We start from the raw sequence: 15,696 nt of genomic DNA, 5'->3' as shown, positions 1-15,696 counted from the left end.
TTCCACAAATCTGTTTATAACAAGCACCATATCAACTCCATTCCTAGGTTCAGAACAGACAAGCATACAAACAACAAGATAGAACGCAATCCTTAAATCAGCCATCTTTTGCAGCACTCTTTTGATATGAGATCTTGATACAAGGACCAAAACCAGAGAACAGACCTGAACCTTAAATACTATTTCTGAACTGATGGAAGACAAAGATAACAATGCCTTTGTGAGACTGAGAAATGGGGAAGAGATAAAGTAAATTGTTTCCTCATCAGAAGGGCAGTGCACCTAAACTAGATTGTTTTAACTTTTTCTGATCCCTTCTACTAGTAATTCTGGGAAACAATAAAGCATGATCTTATCATTGTTCCACCAAGATGCCTCCATAAGAGTTTGGCAACATCCCTTTTTATCAGGACCATACAGCATGCTCCATTTGGCGCATAAATTGAAAAGCCAATGTTTTAAGAAACCAAAAAAATGTTAAAAAAACACTAAAAGATAAAAGGGGGACAATAGCAATATCAAATACACCACATTGCATTAAATTTCTTAAATTTCAGCAGCATCTGTTTTGTTTAAGTTTTATTTTAATAGCTATCCCTCAAAATTTATGAAATATTTTGCCATCCTGAACCTCATCTTCCCTTCCAAAAACATGGACAATTAATAGATCCTATTTGTTATATTGCATATATTATTCATAGATTGAAGGATCCAGATAAAAACAAATGCAAGAAGCCCTGAATGTAACAAATCCGGTGCTTTTTTTAAAAAGCGGCAAGGAAAAACTCCTTGATCTATGAAATACATTTGTGATTTTAAAATTTGCAATATGGCATACAGAATTTTCTCCAAACACATAGCAAAGCCATTTTCTGACTTTGGTTATTTTGCATATTGCATGCTTCTTATCTTTGTCACATATTTATGACTCTCAAGCTTGAATTTCTCTTTCTTAAAGAGAGATTTCTCATTTCAGCAAGGCAGTAAATGGCAACAACAACAGCGCACCACCTCTTGCTAGCAGAGAAATTTGTACAATCGAACCTCGTTGAAGAGGGAACTAGGATATGCGAGAACAGAATCTCGATGTTCGCAGACTCCCAACTATCACCACTGATCCGCTGTCTGCAGGGTACACCTTTCTCAGTGAACAGCTTGAACTCAATGACATCACCTTAGATAGAGCCTGAGTCAGCTATGGCTCGATTTTTTTTCCTTTGTTTTCTTTCAGCAGTGGATAGCCTTTGAGCTCTCAAAGCCAGAAGAAAGTTTTTCTCGCTGCCCTCAAAGGTCTTTCTTGATGAGGATCTCATGAAATCCCAAGTGGCTGAACTAAAACACTCTACAAAACTTCTTGTCGCAGCTAGACCAGAAGGCAAGTGGGTAGCTACTCCGAATGTGAAAGCTGTTATCAGGGACATGTTTCTCCTCCCATTCTTCCTATGGTACAGCTATATGATGTTCACGGCACAAGGACTTGCTGGGATTCGGACCAATACTGAATACAGTACAAGAAGTCAACTGCTGGAACATGGCTTTTTGGTAATCTTTTGGCTTACTTCATGATGTTGGTTCTTCTGATCTTCTTTCCCTTGCAGAGACTCACAAGTGTCCTACTCGTCCTCTTCCTGACATTAAGGGCTTCCAGTCAATTTCTGCTTTTAGGTGTGAGACAAAATTTTCTGGTAGGGTCCGTGGTTTCAGTGGGGTTGCCCATCTTGTCAGTGACCATCTTTGGGGTCAGACTTCAGTTGTCTACTCTGTCTGTTCAGGCAGATTCCTGTGGGCCTGGGTTTGTCATGTGGTTTCCCACCTTAGAGAACAAGTACATTTTAGTGTGTTGCTTCCCTCTGACTATTCCATACGTAGTTCACAATGGTCTTGATGGGAACCCCTTTACTGCCTTATATGATAGTATATGTACTAGGGATATTCTCATTCTTGGGGACTTCAATGCCCGGTCTCAGCTAGCTCAAACTCCTCTCCACAACCGGGCTACCGACACTGTGTGTGTCAAGAACATTGATGCTACTTCTTTGGGGCTTTAGAGGTCTTCTAACAACACTTTTGGACCTCTCAAAAAGTATGGGCAACACCTTCCTCACCTTTATGATTCTTCTGATCTGGTGATCCTAACTGGGCTTCGGATCTGGTGATCCTGAATGGGCTTGGCTGCTTCCTAGCCTCCCATCTTGTCACTTGTACACCCCACGGTGGGAGGACAAGTGTGGTCAACTATATCCTCTCTATTAGCATTATCAGATTTCCACAATCCATTTGTAAAACAAGTTCCTGTTTGGATTTGATTGTGTGTGTTTTTTAGCATCAACATTTCGGATCACAATACGTCCATCATCAAGATGAGAAAGGGCAGGATTAGAAATAGTAAAAAGATGCCAAAGGATATAGGTGGTCGACTATATCCTCTCTAGCCAGAAGTTTCTCCCTTCCATCTGCCACTTTTATGTCACCCCCATCCCACTTTTATGTTTCTTTCCATTTAAGCTAAGTTACCGATTCGGATGCGGACTCGGAAACGGATGCGGGAAGCGTGATTTTTTTTTTTTGAGGGATGCTGATGCATATGGATACCTCTGTATATATATATATAATATTGCTAGACATTATATATATAATTGTCTATTTGCTGTCCCTCACAAAACACCCAACATTGCTCACATAGGGCAATATATAAATGTCTATCTGCTGGGAGTTCATTGAGTGCTAACTACTGTATATGTCTTATCTACCACAGAGGAAGCTATGTTAGGGACTGCTACAGCAGTTCCATATAAGTCTGAAATACTCCATTAAGGCTGTCGTACAAGATGATTGAGGCCGGTACCAGGCCTGTAGCTGAGTTCTGGGCAGTGACTAAGACTGTGAGAGTTCTGGGTAATGATTTGGTCAGTAAACAGAAGTTAGCACTCAATAAATGCACCCTGCCAGCATCCAACGCGCTTCCAAACACATCCCGCATCCGTCCGCATCCGCTTCCGCATCCGGGACTACAGGGCACGAATCAGTATCTTAGCATTTAAGCCTTTCCTTTATAGGTCCATTGTCAAGTTCTTTTCTTGTTAAAAGTTCCATCATTCCCTTCTTGGATGTTCTCAAGGCCAGTTTTAAAAGCTTAATAAACTTGAGTTTTAACTTTTGACGGAGGAAATAGATGAGACACCTAGTTGCAAAAGCCACTTGGGCATTGTGAAGAAATCTGAAATAAATGCCAAAGAAGGCGAAATAATTGTTTGCAATAACACAGGCTTAAGGACTTCTTGAATGGCATTTCCCATTTCCATTCCATTCATGATAAAGCATTCCAGTAGCTTCGGAGCACATCAACAAAAGTTTTCAGCAAGCTAATGATTGACCATATTCCAAATTGCTTGTGAGAAGAGCAAAATGGGGTGTGATAATTTGACAGCATTGACAGTATTTTCATAGATTTGAATAATTAAAAGCCAGGTTTGATAGAGTACATTAATCTTATTTTCCTAGTTCTATTTCTTGAGTTTTATGTTTTCTATTTTATAAATTTTACATGTGCAATGATGCTTATAATCCGTGTCTAGTTTGGCAAAGCTCAGACACAAACTACATAATAGGCAAAAACTAAATAAGAATTGTTCAAGAATATGCACAAACTAAATAAGCAAAACAAGAATGCTGTTAAGGACAATCATTGTCACTCTCTCTACTACTTTTGCTTCTTTGCCTGCTAAACTTGTTAAGCACATAAGGATCTTGGTGCATTCACTACATGACACATGATGCTTACAATTAAATTTTAATAAATTGACAGTAAAAGGAGAAGCAACAAGAAATTTCAATTGGGGAATAATTTTTATCATGTGCCTAATCTTAAATTTGCCTTGAATTCAAGAAATTATTTAAAGAAGGAAGAATGAAGAATTTTGACCAGACAAATGTTTGATCAAGGATGTTATCCAAAATTTTGCACTTGGAGGCACCTATATGTGCAAATGTGACTGGTTTGACCCCACTTCCTCGTTTATTATCATACTTTGATCAAGGATGTTATCCAAAATTTTGCAGTTGGAGGCACCTATATGTGCAAATGTGACTGGTTTGACCCCACTTCCTCGTCTATTATCATACTTATGTTGCATGTGCTGCTGTAGTTGACAAAATATTAGCTCAGAAATGAGTGCATCTTAATCTTAAAAGTTTCAAACTGTTGGTCACAGCCCATCATTCGGTTACCATTTCTTGTAAATGTGGTGTATGTGATGTTTGTGAGCATGGAAAGCACCACATGGAAATGTTGGATAGCGAAAAAACTTAAAGAGAAGTAATTTGGAGCTTGAGTCATATGTACTTGCAGGACTAATGAGCAAACCATCTTTTTCGGGTTTAAGATTTATAGTCCTAATTATTTATGAATTTTCTAAATGCATTTTGTTTAATTACGTAAAATTGAAAGACTGAGTGCCCATCTTTTATTGTCTCATTTATAGAGCCTCATTCCGACCTTTCACTCAAATATGGAACAAGATAATCATAAATATCTCTTGCCACATAATTGTGCCAAGATTCCCCCCAGTCCATTTTCAATCCTTCTAAATGGGACTTGTCCCTTGCATTTGGATTTTCAAGATAACTTTCAGGGATCAGTGTATTCACATTTTGTGGTTGATATAAATTACATCAAGATGGCTTGCTGAATCCCATGATTCCAAAAATCACCCTAATAAAAACCCAATTCTCTCGATCTTTTATAAGCAAATCTTGCATGAGACCTATTGCACACTAAAAGAATGAAATGTACAAATAGGTCTTGGAACAAGATCCCAAGCATCTTTTAGAAACAATTTTCCATTCAACAAAACCAGGTATCATTTATCACCCAAACTTCTTTTAAGTGGGTGGATCTCAAAAGTATTAAAAACTTTGATGAAAATGATGTAATACAACTTGAAGGACCTCCAATACCCTCGGTATGGAGATTTGGCAATGAAATTAAATTGTCAACAAGTACAAAATATTTGCTTCCTCACTAACATCCTACTTTCTAGGAAGGACGACTCCTGGAACACCTACAATGAGGATCTAGAAATCTCTCATTCCCTTAGCAAAGTCCAAAAATATTGATAGAATCACTTTCAGCCTACATGTTTCCCTCAAAGAAAAGTTTGTGCACCTTCTCCAGCATCCTAAAGGTTACTTGAAAGAGAAAACCACAAGAAGCAGTGCCTCATTATAGGACTATACTCAAAGTTGTTGCTTTCATGTAAAGTGAAGGGTCAAGTGTACATACTTATTAGCCACATCTCATTGATCAATAATATACATGCAAAATCAAGAGGAATTTTTAAGTAACAGATGATTCCACCTAGTTTTATGAGAATCCAAAGCTTAAATGCATTCAACTTCAAATATACTAGTGCTTGCACCAGGCCAGGGTGCAAGTGCATAGCCGATAGGTGTGGGGACAACCAAATAGAGGATAACTATGGTTACAAACAATGATAGATGAATGCTTTGTGCAAAGATATCAATGACACTCTACACACTTTATGTTTTGGTCTTGGGCCAACCCATGAACAACATTATTCTTCATGAATGGCATATGAGATCAAGGTTTTTAGTTGATCAATACTAGGAAAGGTTAGACGTGACAATGTAAAAAATGATAACTGATAGCTATTACGTGGAGGAGAATATGGAAAGGATTAGTGAGAAGAACAATAGAGTTTTGGTATGTGATCATAGTAAATAATTAAATGGAATTTTTCAAGCATATTTGATGTTATCATTCATTCATTTTTCTGATTTTAATCAATAATTGTTTCTTAAGTGAGATTTCTATATTATAATCAGAGAAGTGGGTTGTAGGTAATTCTCTCGTATGAAGTGCATATCCCAATGTATAAAATCTTTGAACAAGATATTACTTTTAATGCAATCATTATTTGTGAGTTTGATTCCCACAACAATTTCTCTCCTATAGTGTTTCCATTATAAAAACCATGGTTTTATAATGTTGTGGGTGCATGTTTTATGTTGAAGTTGCTTGCTTCTTATTACATTTGGTTTTCACTTAAGAAATTAGATTATTATAGTCAAATATCACAAAACAGTGTTTCTCTATATCAAGGACTCGACTCATGGCAGGGTAATTGATATTTAGTACTCCACTTTCTAAATAGATTAACAAACATTTTCAAGATGACTTTCATTGACAATGAATTTCAGTTCTGGAAAAAAATTCTATAGGCTTTTAAATCTCAACTATTTCCTTTATTCATGAAATTGTTTTCACTATTCAGAATTAATGAGAGTTTTTAACATTTACCTAATTGAAAGATTATCGGCAACAAAGACTATCATCGCCCCCCATGACAAACCAATGCGCATCAGGAAAACTCATTCTGAGACTTTTTCTCTACTATTGAGTTAAATATAGGGACTCTTTATTATATTTCCAACGCATGAAAATGGACAAATGTCCAGTGATAACACTTGAAACAGGGAAGAATAATGAGAAATTGTACAAAACAGTACTTTGATACAATCAACGAAAGAATTATTGAAGAATGGATAATAAATGGAGGAGGTTTTGCAAATAGTCCTACCAAAACAATATTTTAAAAAAAAAGACTTGATATTGAGAAATTCTGGTAAAGTCACTGCTTGGCTTGGTTAATTTGTTAGAAAGGACAGGATTGTCATTGCACCAAAAGATTGACCTATTAATGCCAGATACAACCAATAGTCTTATAGAACCACAGGAGGTAGTTAAACCATGTTGCAAACCCTGCGAGGGATGCTGGCCCACTGCCAACAATCCCCCTCCCAGCATCACTTGTCGTGGCTTGCAGGATTCGAACCTATGACAAAGCTCTAATACCAATTGTTAGAAAGGACATGGTTGTCGTTGCACCAAAAGGCCGACCTAATGGTACAACCAATAGTTTTATAGAACCACAGGAGGCAATTAAACCATGTCGGGAACCCTACGAGGGATGCTGGCCCACTACCAACATAATTATGTAGGCTGTCATCTTCTAGTCCTAGATCCAGCCGATTCCCCTACTCTGTGGAAGTAGCCCAGCTGTAGAAATGTAGGTAGCTTTCGCATAGCAAGCAGTAGAACAACATCTGCTTGTCCCTCATCTGTGAGCTTGTTCAATCACAGTAGGCATATCAAAAGGTGTCGGAAATATTTCTGCTTATGTAAGGCAGGGAACATTGAAGGAGGCATTGGTGTTGTTTCAGAGAATGCATGGAGCTGTTGTGCAACCTAATCACTTCACCTTTGATGGTGGTTTTTCCAATCCCACAAACAAATTGGAAATTAGATTCCAAACTCTTGGAGATGTGGGCATTCTCCCTCTACAAAAGAACTTAATCGAATATGCTTCAGGAACACAATTTCAATAATTTCACTTCACTTGGGGAAACAACAAACCTCTTAACATACCAGACATGTACATAAAAGGCAATGCCAAGCAGGCTGATTGAAGACCATCTTCTTATTCTTTGCCACATATGCCCATGCAAACATTTACTTTTCTTTTTCATTCATATACAAGAAAAGGTTGTGTTCCATGGAATAACATAGTCTAATCTTTGTTTTGTTTAGAGAGACTCAAGTATAAGCACCATTTTCATTTCTTTCTCCTTAGTTGCAGCCATTTTCAAATTCTCACCAAGTTGGGCTGTGATTTTTTCACTTGTTGTGTGATGCAGAGGAAGTTTTGGCGTTGGAGTTTTTAAATCTGGTGGACGATGGAATATCCATGGGATTTGGGGATTTTCTGTCAAGTATTGCAGAGAGGGATTTGGCTTCCAGTGAAAAAGAGGTCAGAGAGTGGGATTTTCAGTATATGTAACTATGAAAGGAAATTGGGTTTTCAATTACATGCACTTGAATGCAATCCTCTGCTTTCTTTTCTGATTCTTATTCCATTTATAGAGAATATTCATCTGAAGTATGGAGGTGCCTATCTTCTTTCTACATTAGCTCTTATTCTTCTTGGCCTGGCCAAAGCCAAAATCTCAGGGCATAACTATGTTACATCTGTATTCATGGCACTCTTCAAAAGAGGGCTTGCTGCAACTGCAGCTTATATGATTGGATGGACTCTCAGAAATATTCTTGGCACTCAAGAGTAGTAACTTACTAATTAAATCCATTATTACGAAAATCGATTAGGAAGATGTATATTTTTCAGTAACATAATTAAAAAGAGCTCATTTGTAATCAATTTTATACTATATAAGCGGAGAGAAAGAAAATGCTTACGATCCGCGATGCTATTCTGAAATCTGTTACTATGATTCTCAATTAAATTTTATAATTTTTTAACCCAATTATGACTGGATAACTGATGAAATCGATATGAATGTCGGCAATGAGATCACTGTTTCTTCCTTCACAGCAGCATAACTCTGATCTGCAATTACCAACAGTCAAATAATCTGAATCAGTTGGACACTCTGTGGCTGCCTACTCGAATGGGATGCTGCCAAAACACTGGGAAGCAGAGCGATGGTATTCACCTCAAGCAATACACGCCAACTGAATTTCCGACAACCAACTTTCCGATGACTAAATTTTCCGACTCAAGCAGCAGCATGAAAGATCCCTGATGATCTCTTCTGCTGATCTGCTGTAATCTTATATTTTTAAATCTGTTTTCCTGTTTATTTATGTTTTCTTGCAGAACTAGACAGAAGTGCAAAAAGGTTTGTTTGTTTTTTATGGTTTTATAACATAGAAAGGAATAGGGAACAGCAACCATGAAACAAGACTGAAATAAATAAGGTATTCAATAAAAATCAGAATTATTGCAAACCGTACCAGGCAGATTTGTCTGAATTATAGAGCCAAGCAATAAATCCAATGTATTTCCCAAAGCTCACATAAAAAATTGATGTCAAACTGGAAGGTGAAGATTGTTCTCGAATCCAGCATACATTTGGAGGTGAATACAAGCAATACTCTATACACCACGTGGTGTATCTGTTGCAAATGGCATCCCACAGGCTGCAATGAACCACGTCCCAACTGGAAAGATGATATGCCACGCTGAAACCCCAATGAGAATTGATGCCTCTGTCCTTAATCACCACGCACAATGCCAAAGAGATTCAGTGCCAAAGATTGCTGAGGGCTATGTCCCAGCCAATCACTGACCTAGGGTTTGCATCCCAGACTAGAAATCGCCCATTCAGAGCAAATTCATAAACAAGTTGTCAAATATGCAAAAGATGATCTTAGAATGAAGCTTCTATCTCCTTATAACCCTTCTCAATTGCAAATCGAACCCTAAGTGTCTCCAAGTGGCGTTGGGTAGTGAAAGTGTTATAACTTCTTATTTTAAAGTGGTCATGTTATTAGAAAATGACCTTTTTCCTCGTAGACAGAAATCTGTTCACTAAATTGCCCTGAAACCAAAGAGAAAGATTTAGAGAATTTCGAGACCTTTCGAACGAGCTATCACACCATAGGATGCGCATCCAGATGAGGCCAAAAACCCTTTATTACTCCAAAATGGCTAATAACTTAGCCTTATTTAATTATTAAACGCTAACTTAGGAAATATTAAAAATATAACCCAAATAGCCACAAAATGCCCAACTAACATCACAAACCATAAAATCATCCTATCACCTGTCAATGACTGAAGTTGGAAATCAAGGATCCACTGGCAGTCTCATCCCTAAAATCTAGGGATGCTCCTCAAATTTAGGAAACAAGCTCTATCTCTTTGAAACTGAACCCAAAGAGTAATCTCATGGAGACCCAACCTTGGGCAAGATCATACCTCCTAAAAAGTAGGAACTGCCTCCTAAAAACAAGGAATGTCTCCCAACTGATCAATAATTGCCAGAACATCAAGTCCCCAACACTGAATAACCATACTGGGTCTCTATCCAACCCTGTCAGCCTACAAGACCCCATAATACGCTAACTCACATGTCTCTGCTAGATTGAGCTAAAAGAGGGGACATGACACAGCATGAGATGATTCTGGCGACCTCTGGCCCTGGTGAGAAAGCCTATCGACTAAAAACTATTGTCTATGGTTAATAAAGAAAAATCATGAAAAGAATAAACCTAAGACAAAAATGAGAACTGCAATAAGCATTGTTCAGCAATAGAAAGCACATCCGCTCAGTGTGATCTATCGATTGATCCATCTGTCTCAACCTTATCAAAGTGCAGGCGATTAAAAAAATGCACCTGCCAGATTTATAGAAACTGTCTAAATGCCATGAAACTAGAAAGAAAATCATCAAATAAATGCAGAATTGTTTAAAATAGGAATTCCTTACCGGAAACGGCACTCTGCAAGGCTTCGAGTCAAACCAGCAATATGATCAGCTACTTCAGCTTCATCTAAGCATAATCTTGAGCGCACACCTACAAAGTGAGTAACAAACTTTGCCAAGACCTGTATGAACAAAGAATTATAGGTTTTTAGCAACATTACAAAAGAAATTACCCACTTTTCTTTATCAAAATAACATCATAAAAATCTAACCAACTTTTCTTGACTGGACCAAAACGCCCAAAACTAACCTGCTCAACAGGTGGACGTTTCCAGGAGCTAGCATTCCCTGGATTTTTATATTGTTCTTGCTCCCTGGAAAATGCAAACGCATAAATCCTCAAAGAAAAGGAAAAGTAAAAGAAGACACCATGCTAACCAGGCTCTTATGAGTACAAAACTATTTAAGATATAAATATTCAAACAGAAATTGCCCAAAATAATGAAAGCATGGGCAACATGCACTCTAGTCAGCAAGATATCTTCCCAGTAACCAAGCCAAACTTCAGAGTACAGCTACTAAAAACTCTTTTTTGACACTCGTAAAGACATGGCATGCACACATTCTTGAAAACATGATTGTAAATAAGAATAATGTGAAAGATGAGCTTTATAACAAAGAAACATGAACAGTGAATATGGACTACATGCTTGTATATAAGAAACCTGTGAAGAGTTAGCTTTATAAGAAGAAAATTGATTTTCCTAGCCTACGAAAATACCCTCTATTTAACCACAGAGGTATCCAAGTGTTAGACCAAAGATATAAGCCACCACAGTTTTTCCTCCATCATGCTACACGGTAAAGGAAATAACTAAGAATTGATGGAAACCAATCAAAAATTTCAAAGATGTGAATACCATAGAACTTCTGATTACATAATCCAAATTAGAGATTCAAGTGTATTTCTTCAAATTCCTTTACCAAAACGTTCTGGAAGAACATGAAATCATACACAGTTTACATAGCACATGAGACTCAAGGTTAAACCTGGAAAATCCTTTTACGTAGAAAACCATCAGCAAAAGAGAACAAACAAAACCAAGGCTAATCCCATGGCTTCTACTAGCAGAGACTACACTCTCATGACCTAAGGTAGTCCAGAGCACCTTCCAAAACATCTAGATTCTACATGTCCTCTACAATTACCACATGAACTTCAACAATGTACTCTTCGGAAGATATGGTAACCATAACACAGCCAAATCTGATGCAATTCTACCATGGCTTCATCAAAGTACCCGACACCTCCAGGCTATACTGCAAAGTCTGACTATCACCCTATTTTACCACATAAGTTTCAAACAATGTTCTATAATCTATGATCAAATTTCTACATGATAGTAACTCAATGAAGTCCCAAACATTCTTCTCTCACTCAAGAACTCTGCAAGCACAAAGTGCACCAAAGCTCCAACTAAAATATGACTAAAAACTCATCTTAATGTATAATCCAAAACACTCAACTTCTCAATGACTCCAAACTTGAGAGAGAAAACCGCAAACTTCTTGCCCATCTCAGCATGTATCTTCTATGAAATATACACAGTTTGCAAAAGAGATAATTAGCAAGTTAGCCTTTGGCTATGCCTCCAATACATGATAACATCATTACCCACTACTAGCATCATTGAATATATATTTGTAATTCATTAATCTCCAAGCGCCCTATACTTGTAACTCAAGCTCCACATGGAATCATATTTGACCTTTTTATTTTTTTTAAAGGGCAAATTATACTCTAGTAGGAAAAACATTTAACAAAATTGGATCACAACATCACTAAAGAGAAAATATTCTATTACTATACCAAGATGAGACAAGAAACCAGAAACCCTAAAGCTCGTGGTTGGATGAAACAGATTACTACCATTGAGAACTGCCTGTCTACCAGGTCCAAAAGAGCACAAATAGTTATATTTCTCTGAAGCAAGTCACTGTCCAAGAAAACAACCTAGAAAATTATTATGCAATTGGTTCAAAATAAGCAACCAAAGATATTTACATACAAAGTCCAAAAAGGCCTGCAGCATACCCCTTGTAATGGCAACTGCTAAGAGCTCCCACCATGTTAAAAATAATGACCAGGTTGTTAATCCAAAACATGCACCCACAGATATTTCAATTAAAAATTCAACTAGTCCTCGTCTAATTGAGCCCCACAGCATGCCTCTCATTATTAATAACCACCGCACTGTAATTTAGAACATCAAATGGCACTAAGGGCTTTCATGTTAAAACCTCTATGCTTTCCTTTTCTAAATTATAAGTACAGTTATGAAACCACAACTCAAAGATCCATCTGACTAGTACTTTTTTCGTTTGCAATCAGTGCCTTCATATTAGCCTCTCATTATTAACAGTCACTGCACTGCTATTTGAGCATCAAATGGCACTAAGGGCTTTCATGTTAAAACCTTAGGGTCTGTTTGGTTCGTGGAATTTAAAAAACCGGGATTTCTACAAACCTTGGTTTAGCCAAATCAAGGTTTTGTAAATCTTCATTCCGATTTTTGGGATTTTACTTGAAACATTTGTTTCACTCAGAAGATGCATGTGAAGACACATTTTTATGTGTAGGCTTGGAGTTGAAGGCAAATTTCAAAAAGCAGTCCAATCTATTATTTTTACACTCCTTTAAAAACATAACCAGGTTTTGATTTTCAATTCCTACTTGCTAGCAGGAAGTTGGAAAACCTGGTTTTGACGCAAAATTGGAAGTCTGGTATGCTAATTCCATTTTGCCAATTTTGGAAAAATGCAAAAATTTTCAAATCCGGATTTTGAAAAAGCCAATTCCTGTCATCTTCCAGGAACCAAACGGACCCTTAAAGCTTTACTTTTCAAAGATATCACTGTTTTGAAACCACAACTACAATATCCATCTGGCCAGTACTCTTTTCAGTTGCAATCAGGGCATTCATATCATGGTTTAAAAAATCTATAAATACTCTCCAAAAAGTCTCACTGTAATCACAGGAAAATCTCTCTAACAAGTTTTAGGTAAATACTGCAGCATTTATCTGTCAAACAAATTGCTTATTAGGAAAATATTGCACGACACACTGGTGAAAACTAAAAAGCAATTTCTGCAAACGAATTCAGGGAACAATTTGAACATTTTTCAGTTTCTGCAAATGATTTTAAGGACTCTCTACTTGATATCTCTTCCGTGATAGTTGAAGGTAACCATGAAGTGATCAATGGCAACATTGTTCATGGTCAGGGCTCTAATTGCAGTCATACTAGCATTCTAAAGGAGGCTTTCTGCTTCAAACTTCCCATCCATCAGATCCGTCACTTCGAAGAAGCCAACAAAGCAACAAATTGTGGGGACTAGATGTCATCATGTGCAATCAAGGGAACGTTTGTTTATGAAGGAGGTCTCGCCAACTTTTGTTTCCACGTTAAATGCTTAATAGTACAGTTTGGTAGATAAAATCGAGCTATCTCACCCATAGTTAACAGCTTGAAGCAAGTTTTTCACGTCAGTCAGGAATTCAAACTGTATGTACTTTCTTAGTTTGATTACTGGACCATAGGTGAATCTCTGTGAAAGACCCTTATGCTAATTCACTTAAAGGACCAAGATCACTTCTCCTCAGAACTTGCTTCACCAAATCTTTTATTAAGCAACACATTCCAGCCTCAATCAAATTGAGATTGAAATGTCAATCCCTTGTTTATTTTGAAGTATATGTTAGCAAGTTTATGTAACCAATAAAATGAATTTACTATATGATACTTTCAGATTTCACTCAAGATAAGAAACAGACATAAAGCATGATAGTTTGCAACATAGTGTAGAAAACAATGAGCTGATTGATGGAACTCTAAATTTTGGCAAAATTTTAAAGTCCCAAAACCCAGGCCAAAGCAAGAATCTTCATGTGTGACTGTGTAAATTCTCATTTTCAAACATGTTCCCGCCATTCTAAATCCTAGAAGCCAATCTAATGCATGCACTTGGTGGTAAATTTTCAAATCTTACCCACTAGTAATGAGCATTCTTATTTACAAGTATTTGTCTTTTCCGTCATTCCATCATGTTATCCCTATTCTCATCTATATATTGAATGTGGTGGAGATTCCTTTGACTTCCTTTCCAAGATTCTCTAGTAACCCTTTTTCCTTTTTCCTCTTGTTAACTGCTATTTAAAGGAATTAAATTTCTTTTTTTGTTACCCTCAAGCTAGCAGGAACATGCTTTGATACCACTTGTAATGTCCCCTGTTGGGACCGACCTTAATTTCTCTTAGATTACTAGATTAGAATTTTGTAGACTAGTTCAATGTCCAAATCTCCATGTATCTATTTCTCTATATACTTTGTCATGAGAAAAGGTGTCTTTTTATTTAATTGATTTTATTATATCATTAATATTTATTAATATTATTATTATATTATATCTATTAATATTAATAATACTATTGTAAATATTGATATTAATATTACTAGCTCTGTTTTGCATATCATATATACTTCAATTAATTTAATCATTATATAAAATTATATTTTATTATTTTATATGATAATATTTAGTTATTACTTTTAACATTATTATTATTATGTGATATTATCATATGATTATAATTATATCATTATTTATATTATATTATTCTTTATTTATTAATTATTCATTTACATTTTTATTATATAATTCTTATTTTGACGGGATATCACACTGTTTCAGCCTCTAGAAGCCTTAGAAAAGGGGGTCCTTTATCTCCTTATTTGTTTATTTTGATGGCAGAATATTTAGGTCAATTAATAAAAGGGTATGAGGATCTATTCATGTTTGGTCTTGAGCAGAGAATACTATCTCTCAATCTTATCTTCAACACATGACAAAACCTTGACGGGGACCTCTAAATTGAGGCAGCAAATAATTTAAGGAAAGTGTTAGATATTTACTTATCTATATTTGGCATACTTACACCACCCTGCGGGACGAGGGGACAAGTTTCCGAGACAAGGGGACAGAGGGGGCCTTGATTTGGGGACGGTGGGTGGCAGGGGAGCAGGGGTGTATATACTATATATATGGTAATTTAAAATGCTAGTTATGAAAAGATGTACTACAATATAGGATATAAAGATGTAAAAAACTTAAACATTGAACATTGCATTGAAGTTTAGAATTGGAACATCATGATGATCAAATGACAAACAATGAACATTGAACATCAACAAATAAAAGAGTGTCAAATTATTTATTTTAAATTTATAATATATACAAGATCAATAGTATGAGTTGCCCCATCTTGATGCTGCGGGAGACCTACAGGTGTCCCCCCCACACCCAAAGGGGATGCAGGGATGTCTCGCAGTCTCCGACAGAGGTGGCACTACCAGAGATGCCGAGACGGTGTCCCCCCGTCACGAGTGCAT

The 15,696-nt window shown here is 36.7% G+C and overlaps 1 protein-coding gene across 1 annotated transcript in view; it reads right to left on the bottom strand.

Moving 5' to 3' along the window:
* Nucleotides 1-15,696, bottom strand: part of EME1B (essential meiotic endonuclease 1B) — a 67,814-nt gene that overhangs the window by 28,489 nt on the left and 23,629 nt on the right. The window contains exons 7-8 of the mRNA XM_089795500.1: nucleotides 10,556-10,619; nucleotides 10,309-10,427 (exon numbers count right to left, since the gene is read on the bottom strand). Of these exons, the coding sequence (XP_089651626.1) occupies nucleotides 10,309-10,427; nucleotides 10,556-10,619 (183 nt within the window). The remainder of the gene's footprint in view (nucleotides 1-10,308; nucleotides 10,428-10,555; nucleotides 10,620-15,696) is intronic.

The sequence above is a fragment of the Cupressus sempervirens genome, chromosome 8 (assembly GCF_028749045.1).
Source record: "Cupressus sempervirens isolate cs-2001-9-10 chromosome 8, ASM2874904v1, whole genome shotgun sequence".
NCBI classification, from domain to species: Eukaryota; Viridiplantae; Streptophyta; class Pinopsida; order Cupressales; family Cupressaceae; genus Cupressus; species Cupressus sempervirens.
Note: the sequence above shows the minus strand (reverse complement) of the source record. Positions and strands in the feature narration are given on the sequence as shown.